Source organism: Durio zibethinus, chromosome 12 (assembly GCF_047325235.1).
Source record: "Durio zibethinus cultivar Kanyao isolate XHJ-2024 chromosome 12, ASM4732523v1, whole genome shotgun sequence".
Lineage (NCBI taxonomy): Eukaryota > Viridiplantae > Streptophyta > Magnoliopsida > Malvales > Malvaceae > Durio > Durio zibethinus.
This window is the reverse complement of record NC_143173.1, coordinates 11,348,355-11,360,537: the sequence shown is the minus strand read 5'-3', so window position 1 is coordinate 11,360,537 and position 12,183 is coordinate 11,348,355. Positions and strand designations below refer to the sequence as shown.

Here is a 12,183-nt window from a genome sequence, read left to right as displayed (position 1 = left end):
ATTATCTGTGAAAAAATAGTTGGATAGATGATATTTTAGGCTGCTGCCAACTATTGTTTGGATTTTCAATGACTTGCTGAAAAAATTTATAGTTCCAGCATTAAATAGCACCGATAAGATTTCATATTGTACTTGGTGTTGCCTATCAAACATCTCGTAGAGTTAGCCCTGGTGCTGCAACAGCTATATCAACAATTCAGTCTATGCCGTTGTCAGGATTTGGAAGTAGAGGATCTTTTGCTACTTTTGATGATGGATTTTCTCAGAGATCTCCTACTGAGGCAGTGCCTCAAAACTTTCAGCTTTTCAGGTGAAAATAATTATTATGTAGCCCGTATGCTATTAACATAATTTTGTCTGGTATAATAGTACAGCTTTTTGTTGGGCTTCCAAGCATCATGTATGGCTTAAGCTTTGAGAGCTTACGCTTGGTGCAGAAATAGTTGACTTTGAAAGCTAGTCTACATTACTTTTCTCCGAACCTAGTTGAATACTGGATAGCATACCTTTTTTTAGGATTCAAACTTACGTCCTGGAGGTGCATACCTGGGATTAGGTTTGCTTCACAAAAATCCGTAAAGAAAGCATAATTGGTGAAACTGTGAGCTTGTCCTCCATCAATTGAAATGATTGATTTGCTTTTGTTCAGAGCTGTTAATCCTATACCTATGAGGACTTGAGATCCAAGATAAGAAATTACCAAAACTGACTTAAAAAACCTCCTTTAAGTAGAAGGTTCGCCTAAGGTTGAGAGTTGACAGTGTTTTTGTATTCTGTCCATCAATTTACAGCATAGGCTTGACTCTTTAACTCTAAATTTTTTTGTGACATTTATGTTTAAATTCTTCTTACATCTTGGTTGTCTGTATCATCAATCCTGTGAGAATAATGTGGAATTTTATAATGTTTGTATACAAAATATGTATATGTAATGCTGGACTTAGTGATCTTACTTCACCATCTATCTTTGTGTAAGAGAATATGTGTGATACGAACCCAAGTGACATTTATGGCTGGATATATTTAGATATTTTTGGTAATTTGTCATACAAGTTTTTTAGAGTCCTGAACCAGCTACCATGAACTCTTGTTCAAATTGAACTCCTGAACCAGTCTTTGTGTACGTATTGCATGTGTGTGCGTATAAATTGTCTAGGAGCAGTTCCAAAGTTTTTGTTAGCCTAGTCCTGAACGAGTGCTTTGAGAAATTTGTGTTGCCTAATATCTACTGCACTTTTACGTGTATTTTAATTTTACCATCTGATGACAAAGATAATATGCCATTTCCTTTTCATCAACATAATAATTGATTGAAGTTATAATGCGCAGTTGGGAGACTTTTCAACCAGTGGATGGTCTTCTCCCTCAGCCAGAGTGGACTGCATGGGACCAAACTGTTGAGTATTGTGCTCTTGCTTATCAGCGTTATATTGTCATCTGTTCCTTGCGCCCCCAGTACAGATACCTTGGAGATGTTGCAATTGCCTATGCCACTGGAGCTGTTTGGCAATGGAGACAATTGTTTGTGGCTACACCAACTACAATTGAGTATGACATAGTTTCTTGTTCAGAAATTTGTTTACATTAAATTGAATTTCCTGGTTTTCTTCACTCTCTATTTTTTGCATATTTTTATAATTCTTTTTTTTATAAAAATATGCTTTACTCTAGTTATAGCCCCTCTTTGAAATGGAAGTGATTAAATGGACAAATAAGTTTATGGAAAGTTACTTATGTTACTAATTAAGTTGAGATTTACATCACTTTGCTGAATAATGGAATATAAAATTTTATAATTTGACTTCTCATGTCTGATGAAGGCAGTGAAAGACTTTATTCTTCACTCTTCATTATGCAGTTCCAACATTTGCTATGTAGAATTTGATATTATGGTTTGTAGGTATTTCATTACAAAGGTGCAGTATTATAATTTCTGTAAACTCTTCCACTCGAGTAGTTTTGTTGGATTTAGGTTATTCATGGAGTTTATTATTTGTGGCACAATAATAATAGCTGCAATTTTGCCCTGCTTTTTTTGCTGCTCACCAATCCCAGCCACCTTTCCTTCCTGTCTGACTCTCTTCCGAGGTTAAACCTCAATAGAATCAATCCTTTATTTACTTCTAAGCCCCGATCCTAATTACTATTAGCTGTAAACCCTAAAATTCCAAAACCTTTATAAACCATAAGCAGGAAAAAAAACAAAATTATCCCCTTGGTAAGTCCTAGATCAATGTTTTATGTTAAGCTACTACATCTATTGCTTTGAAGTATTTTAAAACAACAAAATATATCTTTCATGTACATCTTTCTAGTTGTGTTGTATAACTTGTTTTTAATTTCTAATTTTAAATTTAACATGCTAATATGATATTTTTATCATGTAACTTAATTTTGATGAGATGAACATGCTAATATAATATTTTCATCATGTAATTTAATTTAATTTTGATAAGATTGTACTATTAGTTGCTCTGAATAAATGGTAGAAGTGTTGAGAATGTATTTGCAACAGTTTTCATTGCATGATACTGCTTAATTCATTTTGAATTATATCATGTATTGATTTCAATTAGAGATTGCACTACCCACTGCATGGAATAATTGGTTTTTCTCACTAATTTTTTCCCTTTTATGAATGGTATTTCTAAATAGAATTGCATTCCTTGATTGATGCCTATTCTAGGGTCACAATTGAAGCCATAAAGAGCTATATTGCCACTTCTATTAATTTACCCCCTCATTTCCTTTGATATAATGGAATTGACACCATCAACACCAATTTAAAGTTTTAAGTCCCTGAAGGCATTGAAAGTTGTTCATAAAGGGCCTTTTCTTGCTGGTTAATGTGCCTATTCCCTTTTTTTTTTTTTTTTGTTGCTGGAATGCCAAGAGTGCAGACAAGCTGAACAGTAATTGAGCAACGCATATCTTTTGTGCTGCTTTTTTTAGATGTTTTTTTGTGGATTCTGGAGTTGCACCCATTGACATAGAAACAAGAAAAATGAAAGAAGAGATGAAACTAAAAGAAGCACAGGCAAGAGCAGTTGCTGAGCATGGAGAGTTGGCTCTAATCATCGTAGAAGGTCCCCTAACTGCTACACAAGAAAGATTAACATGGGGACCACCTATGCTGCAGGTCAAAATTCTTATATCACTTGTTTATAATTTTTCCTGCTGGCTGTCATTAATGGAGGTGGTGTTATACTGTTATGCATACTTCCTTTCAATGTTGTCAAGGCGCCTAGGCTCTAAGGCACAGTGTAAAACAAGCAAAGAGCCTTGTTCCCTTTCAGAGAAGTGCCTTTAATCAGGCACATGCCTTTTGTGTCTAGGCACATTCTTTTTTCAAGGTGAAAGGTGCAGAAAAAGCACACCCGACTTTAAAGTGTCCATTGTTTCTTTAGTTTTTAATTTCTTTTGTTAGATATTCTTTGAATAGTAAAAGAAAAATCAGCTGTATTTACATTAATAAAAAATTAAATAATATTATTGATGCACAACATTTTGTTGAAGATGGAAGTGAAGAAAACCTAGAACTTTGTTTGATGACTCTAGTTATGGTACTTCTTGCTCTTTGGAACACATTAGGCCATGTAATGGAGTACACTTTAATGTTTATTAACAAAATCATAGACATTATACATGCAATTTTGTCCTTCCTTTATATTATTATCCTCTAGAAATCAGCACCTTACTTCACTTGGGCAAGCATTTTTTTGAACTTCCTCCTAGCATGTAGAGTGCACTTTGCACTTTTGACAACTGTTATAACTTATAGATTCGTGGACCTATCACTAGACATTGATTTAAGGAGTCGTCACCAATTTTTTTTGTTTAAGTACGATTGACCACTTAACTGAATTTGTCCTATTTTAAAGAAAAGTCCCAAGCTTGATTAAGATATTTTTAAAAGGTAATGTCTACAAAACTAGAACTAAGTCTAGAAGTATGGTTACATATAAGGAAGATTATAGTGTCACGGGTCGAGACTTAAGCTCTGAACCCGCGCGGCTCTGGGACCCGGGCATCCACTCATCCGGCGTCCCAGATCAGCCTACTTGTCACGGTTCACACCCTTGTGAGGTATTGTCCGCTCTGACCCCTCTGGCCTCACGGTTTTGTCCTATAAAAGGCGTCTCACAAGGTAGAGGTGGTGTGAACCCTTTTATACCCCAGTGAGCCTCCTATTATGTTCGATGTGGGATTCAGGACTCTTCCTTAGATCTGTGACATTTTCCTGTACCCAACCTTGTGACGCCCTTGTCGCGGAGGCTGGCCACCCTGTTTACCTCCCTCGAGGCGCCTGGCGTGGGTCGAACGGTTTAGGGCTGGCTCTGATACCGCTTGTCATGGGTCGAGACTTAAGCTCCGAACCCGCGCGGCTCCGGGACCTGAGCATTCACCCTTCCGGCATCCCAGATCAGCCTGACCGTCACGGTTCACACCCTTGTGAGGTATTGTCCGCTCTGGCTCCCCTGGCCTTACAGTTTTGTCCTACAAAAGGCTCCTCACAAGGCAAAGGTGGTGTGAACCCTTTTATACCCCAGTGACCCTCCTATTATGTTCGATGTGGGATTCAGGACTCTTCCTTAGGTCCGTGACAATAGCACTCTCACAACGCCTATTAAAGGATAGTATCAGCTTGATTTTATGTTATCAATTGAGCCTTAAAAAATCTCATCAGACAGTTAATTGTTGAAAATTGTTCTTAATTGACTCTAATACTTCAGGCAGAAAATTAAGAGCATTTTCTCACTTCAAGAATATACAAAAAAACTATTATTTCTCTTGTAGAGATTTAGTCGTCAGATTAATTAACATTTATTTCAAAAGTTTAAATTCTAAGGAATATTTGATACTTCAACTTTTTCCTAAGAATTTTTTTTTTACTTTAGGAAAAATGGGTGCATTATTTAAGAAAAAATTGATACTTTTAACTTTTTCTTCAAATATTTTTGAAATATATTTATTTAAGAAAAATTGATACTTAAACTTTTGCTCAAAACACCTTTTAAAATTTTTTATTTTAAGAAAATTAACCTTTCAACTTTTCTTCAATATTTTTTGAAAATTTTTATTTTAAGGAAAATTTATACTTATAACTTTTTCTTAAAACTTTTTTTGAAAATTTTTATTTTTAAGAAAAATTTATTCTTTAACTTTTTTCAAAGTTTTGAAATTATTTTTATTTTTATTATTATTATTTTTAAAACAAAGATTTACCAAAAAAGTAAGTAAACTTTTCTTTTTTATTTTCTTCTACAATTTCCTTTTTATCTCTTTCTCTTTATAGAATTAACCAAGAAACTTAATCTTAAAAAGATTGACAGGTTTTTCTAGATTCAGGTGCATCGACACCATCGTCGCTATAGGTTGCCACCATTACCTTCTTTTTTCTTTTTGTGCTTTTTCTTTTCTCCAACTTGAAAATTCCTATAAAAAATCCTACCCTAGAACCCTATTCTTTGATCGTCATCACCTTCGTTGAAGTGAGTCACAACTACCATTGCCTTTTTTACTACTTATTATAATTGATCTTAGGTTGATTGTTGTTTTTTGTATTTTGATTGCCTATTTTTGGGTTTTAGATATTTTGGGTTTTGAGTATTTCTTGGCTGATTGAGTTTTGGTAACGGGTGATTGGGCTTGTATGTTGTTTGAAATTGGGTTTTTTGACTTGCATGATTTTGTGCGTTTATTGTGCAATATCTTGATTTTAGGATGGTAGGTTTGCAAGTGGTGTGGGATAGTTGTGATATTGTGATACTGAATATAGTAATTGAGCTGTTGTGCGATTTTAGTGGTGGTAGTATTAGGTTGTTTGATGGTGATGGATTTTTGGCCGGTGACTCTTTTTATGTGTTTTTTGCTAGATTTTGTTCTTGTGATTTTCTCTTGGAGAAGGTGGGTTGTGGTTAGGGCTGTTAAAGGTTGTGGATGGGAATGACAATCATGCACGGTGGAAGGCTTTGATGCCGGGAATTTTTGGTTGAGATGTTGAAGATTAATTGTACATAGAAAAACTCACAAAGAAGATAACTCACAAGAATTTAAATAGTGACAAAATATTGTTATTGGATTAAAATGATAGAAGTTCACTACCAAGACTAGACACTAAGGGATATAGAAACACCACGTTAAGAATTCTAATCGAGAATACAGAACTATAGAAGTGCACTACTCTAGGAAATCTAAAAGATTGCTTAAGGATAAAACAAACTCTATTCTACCTTCTACAAAGAATAATAGAAAATAAATAGGCTCAGAACATCCCTCCAAGCATGGGAGCTTTAAAGATTGCTTTTTTTGGATTGCTAAATTGATGGATTGCCTTCAATCTTGTCTTGTTGAAATGGTGCATAAAATCATAGGATTTGCATGTAAACACAATAATCTGTAGTGTGAACACAATTATCTGTCTTTTTACTCCTACAAATTATAGCCTTGCACATTGATAATGTGCTTAATATTTTATGTCTAGCCTCATCCATGAATCTGACCATAATCTCATCCATCTTCATGCTTTCTTTTTTCAGTTAGTGTAAATACAATCTCTATATTCTAGCCCACCTTATTTTTGCATTTGTTTAGTGGATTTGGACCAAGGATAAACTCATCTTATTTTTGGATAAGTCCTCCTTAGTTTCAACCCAAGTTGTAATGTGTGTTGGCACTTCTGTGTCAATCTCTTCTGGTTGGGAAAGATTTGTCCTCAAGTCTGAGTTAGTCTTTTCGTCATGGTAGGTTGACAAATCAGCAACATTGAAGGTGGGAGATGCTCTATAAGTGTTGGAGAGCTTTATCTTGTAGGCATTATCCCTAATCCGTTGGAGAATTCTAAATGGACCATTTGCCTTAGGTTGTAACTTATTAAACTTCCTTGATGGCAATCTCTCTTTCCGCAAGTTAATCCATACCGAATCACCCTCTTTAAACTCCACATCTTCGATGCTTGTTTGTTGCCTTCTTATGTTTCTCATTTTGCTGCAAAATTCTAGCTTTAACGTGCTCATGCAATCGTTTGATACCTCTAACCATTTCGTTTGCATCTCTACTAAATTGTTGATTAGTAGGGAGAGAAACTAAATCTAAATGGCTGATTGGATTCTTACCATACACCAGGGATACAACCAATGTTTTTGGCTTGGTGAGTGATTGTATGCCATTGCTTGATATTCTTTCCCACATAACTTCTTAAAGGGTTGCCCAAGTTGCAATTGGTTACTTCTGTTTGACCATCTGTTTGAGGATAATAAAAAGAACTATACTTGAAATTGGTGCCAAGCTTCCTCTAAAAGGTGCGCCAAAAATGACCAAGACACGATGGCTTTAGGAGCTCCATGTAGCCTCACAATTTCCCTAAATACAGATAAAAAATATGAGAAGCATCTATAGTTTTAGTACAAGGAACAAAATGGGCCATTTTGAAAAAACGATCCACAACCACCACGATGGAGTCTTTGTTCCTTTGAGTTCTCGATAGTCTTACTACAAAGTCCAAACTAACATTTTCCTAAGGAGCATTAGGCACGGGCAATGGAGTATACAATCCAATGTTTTGACCATGACTCTTGGCAATGTGGCATACTTTACATCGTTCAAGGTGTTTCATCACATCCCTTTCCATTCTCGGCCAGTTCAGCTAGCTTTGATTTCATCACATCCTTTACCTCTTATTGACCTTGATTTCATTCTATTTTTTGCTGCCAAGGTAGCTTATTAAGGGTGATCCATTGTTTTAAGCCCTAATTTCTGCACTATAAAAGTAGAAACGTTTTCAAAACTTCCACTATCGATTATAACATCATGTACCTTCCTATGGCAGTACACCGAGTGTGGAACACATTTTTATGCAACCAATCTTCTTCCTTAGCTGGTGTGGTACTCAAGCTGCATTGTATGACTAAGGATGCTCCACAATCGCCATAGGTTACCTCGTCCTCCTCCTTGAGGTTTTGATTCTCTTCAATCAGCTCCTCTTCGTTTTCCTTCAAGTCTTCTTCTACTAGTCACAATCTTTCTATTTGGGTATTCTGAGGCAATGTGTCTAAGCCTTTGACACATAAAACACATTTTGGTTTGTGCACTAGATTGAGGCTTGTTAGCTGACGTTCCATTTTTCTTTTGGGACTATTTTGGAATGGGTTTAGAAGGAACAACAATTTTGGATGACCCACCTTTATTGATGTAGCGTTCTTTGGACCTAAATCTCAAGTTGCTACCACGGGCCTCCTTTTGTTGTCTCTCTACCTTAAGGGTGAGCTTGCATACATCATTAGAAGTCCAATAAGGTTGTAATTGTACCGCATAAGTTATCTCAATCTTCAATCCTCCAAGATAACGGGCAATAGTCTGCTCCTCTTATTCCACTAATTTGCATTTCAACATGAGGTGGTCAAACTTAGTCGTATACTCTTCCACTGAAAGATCTTTTTGTTTCAAGTTATGGAGTCTAAGGAAGACATATTGTCGGAAGTTGTTTGGGAGATGCTTCCTCTTCAATTCTCTTTTCATTTTCTCTCAAGTTGTAATTTTACTCCTGCCTTTTCTTTCCTTTTGCTTTTTCAAATTTTTCAATTTTGTTTGGGAGATGCTTTCGAAGTTTGATGGCCACTAGTTTTACCTTGCAATGTTCAAGGGCATCATGGTATTCGAAGATGCGCTCCACTGTGTAGCCAATTTAAGAATTCCTCAGGTTGAGTTTCTCCTCAAAACTTAGGAATCTTTATCTCCGGGTTGAACATACTATGTTGAAATTGGTTTTTGCGTAAGTAGTCTCTTATTTGCTATGGGTGAAGTGGGGTGCTATCGTCAAAATTTTTGTTTTTATGGTGTGGATTGGCCTCTCTTTTATCCTCTTGATTCCTCCTTTTTAGTTGCCTTATCTCTTTTCTTTTCTTGCATGTGCAACTATTGTTATAGTTGAAGAATTTGTTGTCGCATCTTTTCTATGAGGGCATCCCTTGGGTCAACAACGTCAATGTTGGCTTCAACATCCTCTGTTGGTGCTTGACGACAACGACCTGCCATAGCTCTGTTACCAATTTGATGTTTGGAATTGATGGTTGAGATGTTGAAGATTAATTGTAAATAGAAAAATTCACAAAGAGGACAACTCACAAGAATTTGAATAATGACAGAATATTGTTATTAGATTAAAATGATAGTTCACCACCAAGACTAGACACTAAAGGATACAAAAATACCACCGTAAGAATTCTAATCAATGATACAAAAATATATAAGTTCCCCATTTCAGGAAATTCACTTAAGAGATACAGAATTTGAGAGCAATCTAAAAGATTGCTTAAGGATAAAACAAACTCTAATCCGTCTTTTACAAAGAATAATAGAAAATAAATAGGGTAGGAATATCCCTCCAAGCATGAGAGCTTCAAAGATTGCCTTTTTTTGGATTGCTAAATTGATAGGATTGCTTTCAATCTTGTTTTGCTGAAATGGTGCCTAAAATCGTAGGATTTGTGTCACGGACTAAGCTTTCTCTCAACAAGCACTAGCCCGTGTGGCACTTGAATGAACGCTTCCACCCAAGTCAGCCTTCAATAGATCGAGATCTGAACAAATAACCATAAACCATGGTTAGTCTCAAGCATTCACAATAAGGCACAATATATCGAGGTCAATCTCAAGCATACACACAAGGCACATTCACATCGAGAAAGAAAGAAACACATCGAGGCAACAATCAGCATTCAATCGGGGTGAATTATATTATAAACGGGAATCATACATCGGGACCTCCCACCATCACCAGGGCCAGGGGGGCAGCCCTTGGTGGGTGGCCTAAGCTCGCATAGCACCCGGTGAGACAGCCCAACACTACGCTGCCGGCTCACTCCCCCTAAAGAGCCTTAGAACTTTTAGAGCTATGCTATCAGTAATCGTTACAATGTTTGAAATGGGGACACTTTTCCTAGCACAAGGGATCTACCCGGCCATGGCCCTATACATGGGTGGCTCATGGCAACCTAAGTCCCGGTCATGGCCCTATACAAGGGTGGCTCATGACATCCTCCCCCACCTATTCTATCGATGTCCTTGTCGACTTGCTGGCTTGAAATTCTTCAATCTTCCTTTGAAATCTCTGGAGGTCGTGTTCTCTCTCCCAGCTGGTTTCTTTTAGTCCTAAGCCCTCCCACTTCACTAAGTATTCCCGAACTAGTCTTCGAGATATCTTGGTTTCCCTGTCGGCTAAGATCTCTTCGACTCGATGATCTGAGGGTGGCTTCATGGTGATGGCGGCTCTGGTTGGCTCGCTTCGGCTAATATCTGTAGGATCTGCATGGAAAGGCTTCAGGTTGCTTACATGAAATACTGGGTGCACCTTCATCCACTTCTGTGGGTCGATTTTGTAAGAAGCGTTCCCCACCTTGGAAATGACCCTTACTGGACCTTCATATTTGCGCATCAGTCTACGATCTCTCTTTCTTAAGAACCTGGTTTGTTCTGGAACTAGTGGGACCAAAACCAAATCACCAACTTGGAATTGCTGAGCTCTGCGATTCTTGTCTGCCCATTTCTTCATTCGCTTTGATGCCTTCTCCAGGTAAGCTTGTGCAATCTCTGTGTTTTGTTTCCACTCCTTGCTGAAGTTAAAAGCTTTCGGATTCTTTCCTCCATATTGTTCCAAGGAAGTGTGGGGTAGCCTTGGTAGTTGTCCAGTGACCACCTCAAATGGGCTCTTGTTAGTGGAAGAGCTCTTGTTGGAATTGAAGCAGAGTTGAGCAACGTCCAACAATGAAGGCCAGTCCTTTTGGTTGGCTTGGACAAAGTGCCTCAAATATTCCTCCAACAATCCATTGAAACGTTCCGTTTGGCCATCGGTCTGAGGATGGTAGCTCGAAGAGATGTTGAGTTGGGACCCCAAAATCTTGAAAAGTTCCCTCCAAAAGGACCTCGTGAATCTCGGATCTCTATCACTGACGATGTTTTGAGGGAAGCCCCAATATTTGACCACATGTTTGAACAATAGTCGAGCTGTGTCTTCTGCTGTACAATACTTGTGAGCGGGGATGAATGTGGCATACTTGGAGAACCGATCAATTACCACCAAGATAGTTTCAAGATCCCCAACCTTGGGTAGGCTCGAAATGAAATCGAGGGAGATGCTTTCCCACGGTTTGGTGGGTACCGGTAATGGTTCCAGCATGCTCGCAGGTTTCCTCTTTTCGACTTTGTCTTGTTGGCAAATGAGGCAAGTCTTCGTGTAGTCCATCACATCTTGTCGCATGTGGGGCCAATAGTATCCTTGTTTCAGTAACGCTAAAGTGCGTTGCCAGCCTGGGTGTCCCGTCCATGGGGTGTCATGGCATTTCCTCATCGACATCTGTCTCAGCCCTCCTGCTCTCGGCACAAACACTCGAGGCCCCTTGGTCCACAAGACACCATTTTCTTGCCAGAAGTATTTGGATTTCCCTTCTTCCACTAGCTTCAAGATGGCACAGGCTTGCGGGTCCTTCCCTAGATGATCTCCAATCAACTTATGAATGTCGGTAGTGGCTCTACTGGTTGCCATTGGGGCCATTCTTCTGAGGGCCGCCAACTCTGATCGCCTGCTCAATGCATCCGCCACTTGATTGGTCTTTCCAGCGGTATGCTCAAGGTGAAAGTTGAACTCCGCTAAAAATTTCTACCACCTAGCTTGTTTCGCCGTAAGCCTTGGTTGGGTGAGAAAGTGGCTAACGGCTGCGTTGTCCGTCTTCACGACAAAGTGTGAACCCAACAAGTAATGTCACCAAGCCCTCAAGCAATGAACCACCGCCAGGAGCTCTTTTTCCTGGGTCGTATATTTCCTCTCCGCTTCGCTTAGCTTCCTACTTTCAAATGCTATCGGGTGATGTTGTAAAAGCACACCTCCAATAGCAAAATCTGATGCATCCGTCTGAACTTCAAAAGGCTTTTCAATATCGGGGAGAGCTAAGATGGGATCTTTCATAATAGCATCTTTCAATCTCTCAAAGGCCTCTTGGCACTCGTTGGTCCAACACCATTTATGCTCCTTTTTCAATAACACCGTGAGGGCCGTGGTCTTGTGAGAGTACCCTTCCACAAACCTTCTGTAATAGTTGGCTAGTCCCAAAAATGAGCGGAGTTCACTAACATTCTTTGGTGTAGTCCACTCTTTAATGGCCCTAACCTTTTTCATGTCCATTCGAATGT

At 38.3% G+C, this 12,183-nt stretch overlaps 1 protein-coding gene and 1 pseudogene across 1 annotated transcript; one reads left to right on the top strand and one right to left on the bottom strand.

The window, feature by feature from the left end:
* The window catches only part of LOC111297517 (uncharacterized), a 35,172-nt pseudogene that overhangs the window by 12,387 nt on the left and 10,602 nt on the right, over positions 1–12,183 (top strand).
* Positions 5,995–9,338, bottom strand: LOC149515686 (uncharacterized). Its single transcript, XM_089740539.1, has one exon. It carries the CDS (start codon positions 7,050–7,052, stop codon positions 6,591–6,593), a length of 462 nt encoding a protein of 153 aa, XP_089596665.1. The 5' UTR covers positions 7,053–9,338; the 3' UTR covers positions 5,995–6,590.

Excerpts from the sequence above, each read along its gene's own strand:
- LOC149515686 (XM_089740539.1), bottom strand. The coding sequence starts at position 7,052 with ATGCAAACGAAATGGTTAGAGGTATCAAACGATTGCATGAGCACGTTA.